The following is a 16,752-nucleotide window of genomic DNA, read 5'->3' on the forward strand; positions in this document are numbered from 1 at the left end:
TGCCCGAACAAACGTGAAAATAATGGGAGCCTTAGATGGCAAAAAGACTAAATGAAAAATTTAGTGCAAAGATAAAAGTGTGAGGGAAAATCGTGTGATTTCTACTTCTGACAGGAATACCAAGTTCTAGGTAAGTGTAAGATTAATAATAACTCGTGGAAATAATAAACGCGCACAAATTCGGCAGGGAGCCAAACACTAATGACTAAACAAGGGATATAAACGACTGCAGATTCAAGAGAATTCCTCGCTCAATTTTTGCGACCACACCGCACACAGAATTAAACACTTGTATTCCTCCACACTGCGGACACTTTTTTCGATCTTGGTAATTCCTCGGACACAAAAAATCGCCGCTGTCCGAGAATAAATAGAACAAATGAATACAAAAAATAAAATGAGTGACGACATAAAACCTCAATATGACCAAATTATAATAATCTTTCATAAAATCGACGATTTATTAATTCAAGATGTACTATACTCCAGAGAATTTTTCTCTTGCAGCAGCACAAACCAATCTGCCCTAAATATATCCCATACTTAATATGATAGGCACTACAACATGCAGTATCGTGATTACCACTGGTTATACACTAAAATCAGTTTAAATTTCCCTACCTGCAGGTCAGAGCGCGAAAATAAATTGTATTGCTATCTCTTCAATTACGTCATCTGAATCATAAAAAAATGCATTAGTTTGCGAGCTTAAGAATGCCTGGACTCGAGGTATAATATGGAGTTTAAAACTGAATAGTATATTAGATTGCATTTGGATTGAAAATTGGTTTTGAATTTACTACTAGGATTGAATTTAGGGATATACCTATTTGCATTTGTTCTTGAAAATTCGTATTCTCCAGAAATGACAACAACAACATAAATTCTAAATTGTAATTTTTTTAATATTGCTCACTATATGGAGAATGGTTGACAATTATTATCTCGCCATCCACTTAGGGAAGAGCATTTAGTCATACTCGACGGGAGACCATTTGGGTTGGGATTCCGGGACAAACATATTCGAAATGAGCAGAACTATAATTCAAATGAAAGAAACGTCAATATGACATCATGAGCAAGACAAAATATATTTTCGAGAGTAAAATTCAAAATTTTCAATTACTTCAGTTTTGAATTGCATCTCAAAAGAACGGAAAATAACTTATCAACTTCTCTGGGCGTAAATTTTGTGTGCTTCGATGCAAATACGTAATTATCCAGAATAAGTCAAACACTAATTCACAAATCCTATAAATACACATGTATTCATATTTTAACATTTTTGTTTAGATTTCAAAATAAGAACATTATTCGCCGTTGGCATTTGTTCGATCATGTAAAGATTTTATTATTTATTTGTCACAAAATTTTCTGTAGATTAATATAATGTTATTCTGCCATTTTATCCCAAAGTTCTGCGGTTCTCATTTCATTTCCGTGGTCCCACTTGCACATTCAGAGAAGGCTTACACCATTCCTTTCAGGGACGTACTTACGTAGGCGAAGACTAGTGCTTCTATTAAAAGCTTAATAATAGGATTTCGAGGGATTTCGCTTCGTAGGTGTCTCCTCCCCCTCTCATCCTTCAAGAATTTCCTAGCAAACTAAGAAGACAGGAGGAAACAGATGAAACGCTCGGTCTGTAGAAAGAAAAGAAGCTGGGGAACGGAGTGAGGAAAAAGGAAGAGCGGGATGAATGATGAGAAGATGTGCGCGAATGGGAGAGAAGAATGGAGCGCGAGGGGGGGGGTGCGTGGGAGGACGTGCGGGGTGTGACGTGCGAGGGGGAGGGCGCGAGGGGCGGTCGGGGGACGGAGACGGATCGCGGTGGTGGCAGAAGGTCAGTCCTCAATGCCACTGGTATCTCACTTGGCGCATCAAAAAGGACGAAGGAGGAAAGGTTCCAGTCCTCTATTTCAACGTCGCCGATACGCTCCGGAAAAGGCCCCGTGTCCCATTCATCTTCCTTCCCCATCCCTTCCCCTCTCTGTGGGAATGTAACTATTGACCGCAAATTTATTACGGGAGCACAAAAGGCTCTCTGGAAAAGAGAGAGAAATGTAAAAGAGAAAAAATATGCGAATGTGTGCGTCCGGCTCCCAGTCCGGAGAGTCCCACATTTCCTCTCCCATCCCTCTCCCCCTCCCTCACCTCTGCATCCCTCTTTTCGCTCCTCTTCTTTTTACCCAACCCCGTCCCATTTCGTGCATTTCAAAGCGATGGAAAAAAATTCGTTTCCGGACACGCGCAAGTAATTTATAACGATTCCTTTGCTCATTGAAATCCCACCGAAAGGGTTTTGCCTCCCCCTCGCCCCCCCTCACCTTCACTTACCCCAGCTCCCCTTGAGAGCTCTCCAGAACATATTAACTCTCACCCTTCTTATACCTCATCCCTTATTTTTATGAAATCTCTCTCCCTCACTCAAATTCCTTATTTTTGGCAATTTCGCTTTGATGCCGAATTGGGACAAGAGGTCGCTCTTTTTTATAAAAACTTAAACACCCTTCTCCGATAAATGGATATTCCGCAATCACTCTCTCCCACCGCACACAGGCGTGTTCAAAAAGTATCTGACCTGCGTTATTTATTTTTTTTATTGTAAGGGTGCACTACGAATTTGCTCCAAGAGATCAGACGATCAACGAAGAATATTACGTTGAAGTTCTCAAAAGATTGCGTGATGCCGTGAGAAGAAAACGACCGCGTCTCTGGTCAAGCGGTGAATGGCTTCTTCACTACGATGACGCACCAGCGCATTCATCGAACCTTGAGCAGCAATTTTTGGTGAAACACAAGAATCCGCAGTTTGCCAGTCTCCGTACAGACCCGACATAGCTCCCTGCGACTTCGGATGAAAATGGCGCTCAAAGGAAAGCGGTTCGATGACATAGAGTAATTTAACGCGCGAGCTGAAGGCCATTCCAAAATCTGTGTTCAAGGACTGGTTTAAGATGTGAAAGTACTGATGGCAGCATGTGGTTCAATCAAATGGGGACTACTTCGAAGTATGCTAAGGCCTGGATGACGAAGATTCGGAGATATGAACGCAGGTCGGATAGTTTTCGGACACACAGGCAGGCAAGGTGGAGTTCTCAAAGGCGCATTCACACGCATGTATTTCTTCTCTTATTTTTAATTTAACTTAAAACTTCAGTTGAGAGCTAAAAGAGTAAGTATTGATCCACACTTTCAATGAAGAGAAGGGAAACGCGAATTTACGATATCTCTGATTTCCATACATGCGCGCTTTATATTATTTCAAATGTGACTGAATACAAGTGTAAAATGAGGTAGGAAATGTATTTTGCGTGGTCAGGTGAGTCGATCACATTGTTTTTTCAAGCGTTCATTAGGAAAAATGAGTTCTGGGAGGTGGCGCGTCATGAAACAAGACTTGAAGGTGGAGAACCTTTAGGGATTGAAGGAAGATTATCAAGGAATCACGGATATAAATGAAGTAAAAAGAGATGAGCATGCGTTTCACAGCTAAAATTTTAAAAAAAGTCTCAACGTTGATGAAAGCTCACGAAATGTCCGCTCAATTCTGCAGCTGTAAAATTCGATTGACTTCATGTCAACCCGAGCTGGTGAAGGGAAAAGAATCTTTGGACGCAGCCTTGGCCCACGAAAAACACTTGAACTGTTATACCTCTTTAAAAACGCCTCGCAAACTAGGAAAAAGAGCTTGTTAAACCTCACTAGTAGAAAGAAGGTTGATGAAAACCTCTAAATATTAACAAAATGTCACCTAGCACGAAGACAATTTTTACTTTTCTACTATAAACACAAAATATCCAAACGCATGAGCCATAAAAATTACCCACTTGGATAACAATTTATTGCATCCTGGTAGCTTAATGCTACCAGGATGTAATTAATGCGTTTTTAGGACCACAAAGTCGCACGAGAACATGTAGATACGAGGGCTTTCCAGAAAGTAACATCCGTTTTCGTGTAGCGGGAGAAGTAATGGAGGGCGCCGAATGGTCGCTGTATTGATGCACACAGTAGGTCAGTACGCCTCGAGCTGCAGTGGTTGGAAGGTCGCACCTCTTGTCGTTTGTTTACAACAACGAATCTAAATGAACAATGCTATTGAAATTTCCGCTAAACATGAAGTCCGTCCAGTGATACGGGGTTTTACTTCAAAACTTCAAAGCTGCTGACATTCATCGGGAAATTTGTGCTCTGCGCGGACCAAGTTGGATGAGTGACAAAAGTTGTGTATCAATGTTGTCGTTCGTTTAAGAGTGGGCACAAATGTCCATGATGATTGTAGAAGCGGCCACCAGTCAGTGGTGAACAATCAACTGTAATTTGAAATTGATGAAAAAGTTCGTGAAAACCGGCGTTTTACGATATAATAATAATAAAAATTGGGCCCGTTCAAGCAGAATCGGGCAATTTATTGTTTCAATTTAAGTTTTTTGGGGTGCCTTATTTTTAAACCCCCAATACAATTTCGTCAATTTTACAAAATACAAAATATGAGTTACATGCTATTCCTTTCCGTCGTTCTCCCCGTTCTTACCTTATCTTTTGTTGATAAATCTTTCCCATATTTTCCTAATCGGTTTCTCGTGTAGATATTTCCAAATTTGTTGGACGTTATGCAAATATCCAAGGATAGCTTCCAGTTCGCGTCTTTCCTCGGCATGAATTGGTCAATAAAGGACTCTTGGTTATTGCCGTGTCCTCCTCCATCATGCATTCACACGTCCTCTCCTTTTTTCCCTATTTTCTCGAGGTATGATCTAAACTCCCCGTGTCCCGTTAAAATTTGCGTAATACCTTTGTAAGTTTTAAAATTGATCTTCATTCTTTCCTTCACGCTAGGTAAAAATTGTCTGGTTGTTTTCCCCTTTCCTAAAGTTTCCCATTCCCGCTCCCATTTATCCAGGAAATACGCTCTTACGATACGTGAAGGGTTTAGAAAACCCACAGATTTCTACGACGCTGTTGCAAAGAAACACGACTGAGAAGATCGACCGAGGAATATCAAGATGCCTTCATCGATTAGCTACGATCTCAGGCGGTAGAATTTTATTCTGAAGGAATTTGAAAACTACTTCAGAGATATAACAAATGTTAAATTGAATCTGTAATGGCATATATGTATAAAAATAGTAGATACATGTGGTTTTGAGATGAAAAAATATATTTTCTGCATCTATTCCAGGGTATTTTTTATAGTCTAACGGAGGTTACTTCCTGGACAGTCCTCGTATTTCGACAGTTAAAACCGGCAGAGCCAAAATTTCCCCATTCAAGTGTGGCCGGTTCCCTTTCCTTCGATGTTTCGGTCCCTTTTCCCCGGTGGAAGTACCCATTCTATATCCTTCAGGGTATATCCATTTCTGTCATCGACTCCTTTAACGCCTTTCAGCGGTCGAGGATGCTTTGACAACCCAATAAGTTCAGGGGAGGGTTAGGAGAATGTGAATAGAATGCGGAGGCAGCCTCTTGGAAACCATCTGGAGATGATGTTCGTGTTTTTTTCCACAGTGGATTGTGCTTGAGATGAAATGCATCATCCCTGATATCACCATATTCGAAATAAATAACAGCGGTTATTTCCACTCTGCACCAATATGCTCCGTCAAAATAAATGCTCGTCATATTTCATATTACAAAAGCAAATACCCTCAGCCACTCTGATTTTTCTGCCTACATATTGTTTGAAGACTACATCTAGTTGAAATGTATGTATATTCTGTGATTTGTTTATTGGCGTAGTTTTGAAATTGAAAACGTATTGCGGAAACGTAAACGCATATTTACTTCATTTCTTTATACGAGAATACTCTTAAAAGTACGAAAATATTTTACATAAGTGTAACATCCAACTGATGATGCATTTCTTTCGAATCTATGCAATTGTACAAAGCCCATTACCTACGAGTATTTTACAGTTTAATGAATACTTCATTTATACACCACTCCATATTGATTCTCACCGTATGCACTAACCGTGAGACAACTTTTTGGTACTTTGTACCTAAAAGTTGTCTCACAATATATATATATATATATATATATATATATATATATATATATATATATATATATACACACACACACATTCGTTCGAAAGGCCAATATATTACACACCTTCATTTATTTATTTAAAGGCATCTCGGACAAAATTTGCGATATCTTTCTTTAAATATCTGCCAGCGTTAAATCATCGCTGTCCTGACTTAGCCAAAACATTTCCCCGCTACCAAGAGATTATTAAACATACAAACTGATTAAATTCCTCAATTCTTCCCCAATATAACCAACAGGCTAAAATTAAAATCTCAATCTTTCATAAAAAATGAACAAGTCTCTTATATTTTGAAAGGAAAATTATTTGAAACTTAATCCTTCAAAATATATTGTTCTCGGGTAAAATTAACATTCAGATAAATTACAAGTTCCTAAAGGCACTCAAGAGCAGCACTTACGTGATGATTTTACCGATTACCTCATAAAGAAATCATTTAAACTCTACTTGAGGAGTTAGAATTGAAGCGATGACCAACATATAATTAATGGATGGATATCGTGAAAAAATCATTCCTACGTCGAACTGGGCAGCTCGAGGATTCTACAAAGACCAAAGTCTCATTCGATGATCGGAATAGACGTTGAGACACTGACTGGGATAATGCATTGGACCAGAGATATTCAAGGATGGTGCATTAAAAGGACATTTGGGAGATCCCATATCTCATGGCAGCCAACATAATCCTAGTGCTATTACATAATAAAAGCTTTATTTAAAGGAAATCAATTTCAATACATCAATAAAGTTTAATTCTTATTTCTTACGATAGATTTCCCCGAATAAAGTGGGATACACCTTTGCAATCATACATATAACGTATAGTCACACTGGCATAACACGGACTCAACGGATAAAACAATTACACACATCTACAATGATAACTGCTACGTCGTATATAGCACGCATTCGTTTTTGTTTACCTTCTAGCAGACATCTGACTTTCAACTATCTTGATTTCACATAAGTAAGTTCAAAATCATACGCAATCGTCAACTATATATCAATAATGTCTAAATAAGGGCATAATTGCCATACGTATATTCCGCCGATACGAGGTTCTTGGCCTAATTTTTAAAAAACATACCTTAAGTTATTATAGAGTCAAGTATCTAGACGTCATCGATAAGCGACCCAGGAATAATGTTAATCATTTCACAAAACAGCTTTTCTTGCCGTGTGACTTCATTGGAAAGATTTCCGAACAGATTTTCGAGAAAATTTAATCAATCATTGTCAAACCGAAAATTTTTGGAATTATATTAGCTAGCGAGGTTAATCAACAACAAAAGAGCCGTCGAAGTCCCCTCTCCGCCTAGTATTTGACTTACAAGGGGTCAGAAAAACCGAAGAAAAAAACGTGAAGTGGCGAATACCATCAATTTATTCCCCAAGTCTACCTCTTTTATACTTCACAAAAATAGAAGGAATGATTTTTAAAACTGTAACTTTACAAAACATTAATGTCAAAATATTTTTACGAGACTGAAATACACTGTATTTCGGCTCCAAAATACCAACAATTTTGGGATATTTCGTAATTTCCAACCGTTATGAACTTGAAGTTATAGTTATCGAGCAGAATGAAGCAGAAATACGAAATGTTCTATGAAAAGTCTAATCGAATCTCCATTTGAATGAGTAGTCTCATCGATTAATTTATAAATGAGTTATCAATTTTGCCAAACCGGAACAAAGCCTGGTCACCGAGGCCAAGGACATTTATTGCGGACATACATTTTGAATGCCAGCAATTTGTTCCCATATAAATAATGCATTTATTGACATTTATTCATTTATTTCTTGCGCATCGGAATTATCTCTTAGTTATACATAGGCGTGGTATGTATCCCAACCTGCTGATTTTACTAAGTCCCATTTCTTTCTTCCTCTCTGCAGGACTTGTCCTATGGCCCTGGGGAGGGTCGAAACTGGCGCTCCGTGCTCCTCTCGCTGCTCGTCATTGGCCTCGTGGTGGCCGGCGTGGGGGTCGCCATCCACACCCTGGGATACGTGGACGAGCTCCTCTACTGGAGCGGCCGGCGGATGAGACTGCAGGTAAGGGCACAAGGGTATTCGCTCGCGAAATACCATCTATTGCCTCAGGCACACATCAACCGTATATATGCATACACACACACACACACACACACACACATATATATACTATATATATATATATATATATATATATATATATATATATATATATATATATATATATATACATATATATACATACATACATACATATATATACATAGATATTCATATACATGACATTGATGATTACATGATGATAGATATTAGGAAAAGTGAAAGGAACACAGGAAAGGTGTGGGGCGCCGCCTTCCCCATCTCTACTGTGTTCGCCCTTTATAAGTGTTCCCATCCCTTTTCCTTATACATATATACATTCCTGTATATATATATATATATATATATATACATATATATATATATGTAATTATATACACATATACACATACACGTAATTATATACACATATACATATACACATACACGTGTGTGTATGTATATGTATATGCATACAATGGAATAAATCTTTGTTAAACTAATGGAAACGAGGAAATCGTTTGGACTCTATTTTCCTTCCGTGATGCCAAGGCATTATTTGCTTATTAATAAATATCACCTCGGTATCTTGACGTGTGTAAGGCTTGTCCAACCCCTATACGTTACTCATGATGAAAATAAAAATGGTATTTATTTGCCATTGATTTTTGATCCCGGGTAATATCAGGTGAGTTATAACTAAAATCAAATCTATTATATTATTATAAAATTTAGCGGGCCGTTTTCTTTTTCACAAGCACGAGAGTCATTTGCAGAAATTTTTATGTGCCACCGACCTGTGTAATGCATTCGAAGCTTACATCTTCAGAAATGCATCAAGGATTAATGGCGGTGTCACTCTGAAGTCGGGAGGGGGGGGACTGATTGAATCACTTCTCTGTTATAAGCCGACCACGAGCAGTAATATTTCAGCCACTGTTCAATATCAATTGTAGTGCAGATAAATAAATAAATTTGTAGAGTGTATTTCAATTAGATTTTCTTACCAAACAGGTATTTTTATGAATGCAGCGGTAGAATTCGTCATCATTCTATCAATTTGATCAATCCAATTAAAACAGCAACATTTAAGAAAAACTTTTAGAATTAAATAGTGATTTACAGATGGGATCAATTCATATTTTGATTATTTCATTCTGTGAACTCATTTTTGGTCAACCTGTCCACGTTTCCCATTAATTACTCATCATTTTCATTGAAGATGGAATAGTTACTGCAAGTACGATGTCTTCGTAAAAAAATTCTCGGATGTAGCCATCGTATGCATTAGCCCGGGGTGAAGGTAGGGAAAGGATAATTTGATTGGGGAGGAGTTTATCTCTCTCCCCTTGTCCCCCCACCCCCACCCCTCCCTGCCCTGTGCAAATATGCATCAAGAGACTAACACGATGGATGTGTATCTCACTAAGGGTATCTTCTGAGCCGGAGGAAGGAATAAGCAACGAAGGCACCAGAAACGGAATGGCGAGGAAGGGGAGGGAGATGGCGCTTTAAAGCCGTAATATGAGAGAGGAGGTAGCGTGAAGGGTAAACTTCTCTTTGACCAAGGCACATTCTTTGACTCCGAGTTTCGAAAAATTTCCAAATGTTCCAAGGCTTCGGGATCCCTTATTTTCTTTTGGTAAGTTTTGTGGAATGGAGTCACTGACATTTAGGTTTTCCAAAAGAGATTTAGCCAAGGGAAGATTGCAGTTGTAGATTTGAAACAAGATTGGCGTTCCTTTCTATTTTTTTCGGAATTTTTCTCAGTCTGCCCGATGCATACTGCTTAGTAATCCAAGTGGTGGGTTTTGTGAACTTGGAGGAGACTCACTCGACCCTCTGTGAAGTACAGCTAGTTGTTTAACGTCGTTTTACGTATTATAAAAAAGCTGCTCTTATATCAACTATAAATATAAATCGCCGCTACTTTATGGGAATATTTTCTAACACGGAAACCGTTGTAATAGCGTTTAATAGTTCTGTGATTTGTGGTCCATTCGGGCTGGAATCCAGCTGTAAATAGCTTAAATTGTCGTTTAAGATTGTTTTCTTCAGTACAAATGGTGGATTAGTTTTTTGATTATATCATTTTGGTGGAGATTTGTTTAATTATTCTGATTTCTTTTCGTTCAATCATAATTCTTTGGAATGCTGTTCTATCGATTCAGAGTGGAATGGACAATTTTGTACGAAATAAATTGTCTAAAATCAAGATAAATTATTTAACTGTTCAACTATGTAACCCAAAAATTCCAATTTATGACCCTTGATAGATGGTCATGGTGAACTCTAAAATTTGAAGATTCCTCTTTTCCACTTAACTGCTGAATTTAAATATAATCACCTGAGAAACTTGCCTTAATTAAAAAACCTCATCAACACGTAAAACACATTATCCAAGCATTTTTCACCACCGATTGCTCAAATGAAAAAAATTTTTCTTTGTTATTGTCCATATGGTAGATATCTGTTAATAGCAGAAAGCCAATTGTCGGGCCGTACGGCTGAACGTATTGTTTATCGTTAAAAGAAAGCCGGTTCAGTGTAGATACACACAGATAACAAAGAGCACAATTCACCAATCACTGAAGTCGGTTTTCTTGCTTTCGTCAAATGGATAAGTATCCTGTTTATGGGAACCATAACATATAAATTATTGACATTGAAAAACATCAAAATGCATTTAGGGCTTAGCACTTTCATAGTTGACATTCCAGCAAGGTCGCGGGAGTTCTTGACCACATTCTTTGGAGATAAACTAAAAATTTGTCCGAGTAATGAGTTTTGGCGCATATCCTAGTAAGATAATCTGTACTTATGTACTATTAGGTGTTGACTCTACTAATTTTAACATCATAATATGTAACCAAGCTATGATCATGAATTATTTGGTACACATCAAAAAGCGGATATTGACATCGTAGTGGTGAAGGAGTTTCACAAAGATAAGTCAATAAAGGGTTTTAAATGTCAATTTCAAATAAATTAAATTATATTGGTTGACGTTCGATCGAAGAAAATGGAATGTTTTCAGTGTATCTTCAGAACATCGCTTTTGTTCTTGGCTTCCATCAACTGTGAATCGACAGAAACGTGGTGGATTTTAGAAATGATTCTTGTCTCAAAGCTAAAACATTTTTTGGTCGCGGTGGAGCCAATCCCTCCCTCTCAAGCGTTCACAGAGATCCAGGGCTCCCTTTGGTAGATGGTCTCACTGCCCCAGAATGATCCACCCTCGGAACGTCATAAGAAATCAGCGTAAAATCGGGTATTCCGATGATAAGAGGGTGTTTGAGTGTAGGGTAGTAATCAACTCGGGGAAAAGAAAAGAAGTGAAGACGGCATAAGGGCCAGCCGGAGTAAAAGCGTGTCAAATCTTAGTACGCATCGGGGAAAGAATTTCCTCTCCAAAAATATGTCCTTGATGGAAACGATTTCATCGCTGTTTTCATGGCACCGTAGCATATTCACGCTCACTAATTTTAGGTCTATCTGCCAAATTTATACTTATGACTCTTGTGCGACCAAACGCGTAGTGTTGCTATTCAATAAAATTGTGAAAAATTGCCAATTAAGTTTAAGTCCAAAATGGATGCGAATCAATTCTAAAAACATTTCTTCTGACTCGGTTAATTTTTTAAACCAATGAAGATTGAGCGACCAATATAAGAGATTGCGATTTGAATTTTCATTATTTCTTAATCGGTGGAGTGGGTACTTACCTTGCCATTTGTCCAGAATGCAATACAAAACATTTTCAAATTTTAACCTCATAAAGCTTCAAACCACGCTAGACATTGCTCCCAAGAGTACACGCTGCATTAAAAAGCAGTTCATTACGAGGGGACTTAATTGTAATATTTTATAACAGCTATGTAGGATATTATAGACTTTTGAAGAGAGCTAAAAGGTTGTCAATCGGACCGCGATAAGTCCTTACTGCAAATGTATCTAAGCTTATAGACACTTCCGAAAAATTCTGTTTCTTTGTTTCATTTATGGAATTAGAGCTGTTTCTCCATTGATACAACCTGTCAATATACTTGCTATTTATTGCTCCAAGTTATGTGACCATGGCAACAGCGTCAACAAAAATGGGATTCCAAATAAACAATATGGCGTGTTTCAGGAACGGCATTTTTTAAGATGCAGTGTAGCGGCATTGTCATTTATCCGTGTTTTCGATTTTTAATGATCATATCCCTAAATTTCGCAGATTTCGTGCACACACGAAAATAAAGTCATCTTGTCAGAGACTGGCCACTTTAACTTATCTAGGCACCTTTTTTCTTTAATTTCCTCCTCATCTAACACCAAAAACAACAAAACAAACTCCCTGCATAACCCTAATAGAGACTATATGTACTCGTAGCAATCCCATACACTAAACGCGGTGATTACGTAGTCGCACGGGTGGAGACCAGCACCTTCTAGAGCTGACTATACCTCGTAACCACCGGCGTAGCTTCGCTTCTGGCGAGGGGTAGAATTAAGCGCGTTCAATTTCAGTACTCGTGCGTATTTATAGCCACTTCATGGAGAGAGTAACGGCGACTGGCCCGTCGGATAAAGCGACACCTTGCGGCAGCATAAGTACAAGCAAGCAAAGTCATTTCGTACGATAGTCTTTATACCCTACGGGCATCATCTTATTTAATGCCAGAATCAAACATTCATTTGAGAAAATATTATTTTTCTTAACTGGTTAAAATCAAATATTTTACATCGAATGATAAATGGAATGAATAATTTAAATAAAATGGAATTATTTTTTCTCCACTCGACAAATGACACCACAACCTCAAAATAAAATAAATTTAAATCGTAAAATATAATTTTGAGGGCAATATACAAATTAATTTTTGAATTAATTTACTGGATAAAATTAAATTTCATGACATTTTGTAACCTTATTGATAAAATATGAAAAAGACAGCAGAAACGGGAAAGATATCGAAATGACTTTTTTTCGCCTTCATGTCCAACAGGGATGATTTTAAAATAGTAGTCAATAAAAAGGTAACATTCAGTGTATATAAGTGATTAATTGGACCACTTCCGTTCATTTTTCACTCAGAGCTAATCCTTATTAAAATTCCGGATTACGGAGACCAAATTCATTAAAACCAGAAACCGCACTATCAATTCATAGTAATTAAGTGTCACGATTTAACTAGGCACAAAAATACTTTTCGTTCATAACTTAAATCCTACTCTTGGTTCCCGTGCCTCCCGACAAAATTCCAGATTTTTCACAAAATATTTCAACAAAAAAAAAGGGAATCCCGAGTTTATAGATAATTCTTTTGACGAATTCCGGTCATGGATGCTTTTGAAGCTCTGTAACGACGTTTTAGTTTCTGAACGAGCCGCCAGAGAATAAAACTACCCAAGCGACACTCGAAGCGAGGAGATTAGCCTAAGAGCACACAGACAGAAGAGAGGTGAGGCGAAAGAGGGAGAAAGAGAGAGAAAGAGGGAGGGAGGGAGAGAGAGAGAGGTAGTAGGTCTCTGGCGTCGGAAAAAGGAACTAGCAAGGCGTGAGGGGGGGGGGGGGAGAAAATCCGCATGAAAAATCCATCGGAAAAGGCGCTTAAGCCAACTTTACAGGCTTTAAAAAAATGATATGTCGACTGAGTTGGAGGGAATGAAGAGCCTATCGGGAGATTTCTGTAAAACAGAGCGTTGGATCAAAATGAAAGATGTCAACGAATGGAATCGGGACGATGTAAAGGACATGAATACTTTATCGCCGTCAGCCCTTGAGTAACGTGTCAGCCATTAGCGTCCTCCTCGCTTTGTCATGTTCATGGGTATGTATATACTAGCTTATTGATTCGCAAACCAGCACATTATTCCACTTCAAATGCAACGCATAAAGCAAACGCTGAACTCATTTTGATAGGCGATTTAGATGGGGTTATTTTCATTCCTTATGGGCCCTTCTCGGCAATATAGCAGCACTGAATACGAAAATGAAATGCTCAAATAAACGCGATGCCCTAAAATCGGATCATAATACGTGGGGTACATCACATTATATTTTCTTGGTGAAAATGGAAATTAACAACATATAAAGCAAAAAAGGACACATAATAAAATTAAATATGATATTTAAATTAGCACTTGATGAGCGAAAGAGTTTCGAGCCCAATGTAGAAAGCATCGCGGGGACAATTCTCGTTTTTTTCGTAAAAACGTTAAAACAAATGGGTTGGCGTTCGCTGGATAATTTCCATCACGAGTGAGACTTTTCTCTTCTTGATTCTGCACGTTGCCTAAGAAGAGGCTGAATTAGTTAAATATCGTATTTGTATGTGCATTTTCTATCCGTCATAAAATGTCACTTCATCGCCATTTAATTTGAGCGGAATAAGAGCTACCACGAGCTACTTTGCAAGAAAGTGCCAAATTTTCAGGAATTCGACCACTTACGAGATATCACCCTCAAAATTGGGGATGAAGGAAATTTACGATTTGGCGAGCTGCACTTGGAGTGTACACTCCAAGGGCAGCTTGTACAAAGTATTTTAAAAATCATGAAAATTTTCATCCAAATCTGTTCGGTATTCCAGCTCCGTTCTTTGCAAATTAAGAAAAAAGTAAACTTCCCGACAATTAAATCATAAATTAATCACCTGCGTTAATTTGAGGTCATTTGTGGATGAGGAATTTCAACATTCTTCATGTCCCCATCAATATTCCTTCCTGCTCAAGATATAAACCATTGCCATGAGTTAAAGCAGTTGAAAGGAGAAACTGAAATGCAATGTCCACCTTTCGATGCCGTTTCATTTCTTTCCTTTCACTGCGATATCTACGATTCGAACTTCGAACGACTTGCCACCGTGTCCTAAAAAACTTCAGAGTATGCAGCCCATCCACATCGGACATGGGATGCGCACGAGCGACATCGGTCGACCGCCGGTCACATCCGTAGCCGCACGGCGTGAGGCCGCAAGAGCTAATAATAATTCATTGGGTCGTACGAGAGGACGGTTCCCACCGACCCTCGGGGCTCTTTTGCGGCGGCATTTGCTTTGTGGGCGCCCGCGGCCGCAGCCGCGCCGTCGTCGCTAAAGTCCCGGGAATCCGCCGCGACGCACTCCTTTCTTTCGGACGCCAGGACTCGAGTAGCTTCCTCCTTCCCTCCTCGCTCCTCCAACCGGCCTCCCATCCCGCGAATGCCAGCGCGCCTCCACCTAGAGATATGCCTCCCGCCGCCGCGGGTGCGGAGATTAATGCGAGGAGTGGGAATGGGAGAGGGAGGGGGGAGAGGGAGTAGGTTGGACGTCTCGCAAATGAGAAGAGCGGGGTGGTGAGGAGGCCGGCCGGCCGACCGCACGAAGGCGCCGCCGCGAGTATAGTGAGGAGATAATGACCGCCCGTCGGACAAAGGGATCGGTAGCTCGGCCTTTCACGAAAATTGGGAGCGCGTGACTGGGGCAGGCCTCCTTCTTTCCCCCCCCCACCCCCCCAACCCCCGCGACCACAACGTTCCGCTGCGTCATCACTACCGCTTACTTCGCACATCCTCGCTCATCATCGCGTGGAATTTATCTCTTGCAGTGACGGTGGTACTGTTGTGTTTAGCGGGTGGAGTTTTCAGATGAGCACGAATGATTGTCACGGGCTCCCTATCAGCATTATTCCATGAAAGATAAAACGTGGGTAAGCACACTCACTTAAAACTTGCCATGAATACTCATGATGTAGTACGAGTATTTATCAAATAAGGCGCAGATGTGCATTATTTTTTCTCCGGATAAAATGTTCATGTATATCTCTGGAGATCCTGATGAAACACTCCTGGGTTGCTGTCAGGTGCCCTAGTCACCAGAGTTAAAATAACCTCTGCGTAGATGAAGGGAATCGAACCAGCGATCTTTGAGTTGGAGATTGCGTTGTATATCTCATTACTCAATTTTTTGCGAAATTTTATTTATAATAAAACCCTACTATCGTTAAAACCCTCCTGCAGTGGAGCCCTGTCCGATAAATCATTGAAGGATGTGTCCACTCTAGGGATATCATACGTACTTCCTGATATCCTGGTCGGAAATCATCATCAGTTCTTTAAAGTCTGATAAGTGAAGGGTAATATTATCTGTCGCTGAACTTTTGGCTGTTAAACCTCAATATGAGATAAGAAATATTTACTCCCGCTGACACTTTGAATGACTTAAATAATATGAAATCTTATTCTTTTAAAATTATATTAATAGTGTCAAAGGACCTAAGGATTCCAAAGGAAAGAGGTGGTCTGCTCAGTGTTCAAACAAAGTTAAAGACAAATGGCTTCATTTTCCCTTGAGTCAAGGTGAACTTATTCTTTGGGAATTTCGAATGAGCGTTAGGGCTTGTTCGTTTGATTACTTACACACCCGATTTTCCAATTATTAGACTTCTTCGCGTCTTCCTCCTTTACGTTTTCCTTCATTAGCAAGCTAAAATAATTTTTGTTCTTCTTAAGAAATTATTCGGGTTCAACTTTCACCCCTATTATGAATTTCAACAAAGGCGCTATGATATGTTTGCCTTCTTCACAATGTTTTCCATTGGCATGATTCTTGATCTTCCAAATCCATTGTTTATTCTTTAGCTACGTACGTATTTCT

At 39.2% G+C, this 16,752-nt stretch overlaps 1 protein-coding gene across 1 annotated transcript in view; it reads left to right on the plus strand.

Moving 5' to 3' along the window:
• LOC139687572 (inactive dipeptidyl peptidase 10) overlaps nucleotides 1–16,752 on the plus strand; it is a 599,750-nt gene that overhangs the window by 515,644 nt on the left and 67,354 nt on the right. The window contains exon 3 of the mRNA XM_071584792.1: nucleotides 7,955–8,113. Coding sequence (XP_071440893.1) covers nucleotides 7,955–8,113 — 159 coding nt within the window. The remainder of the gene's footprint in view (nucleotides 1–7,954; nucleotides 8,114–16,752) is intronic.

This window comes from Hetaerina americana, unplaced genomic scaffold (assembly GCF_022747635.1).
Source record: "Hetaerina americana unplaced genomic scaffold, ioHetAmer1.1.p SCAF_1, whole genome shotgun sequence".
Lineage (NCBI taxonomy): Eukaryota > Metazoa > Arthropoda > Insecta > Odonata > Calopterygidae > Hetaerina > Hetaerina americana.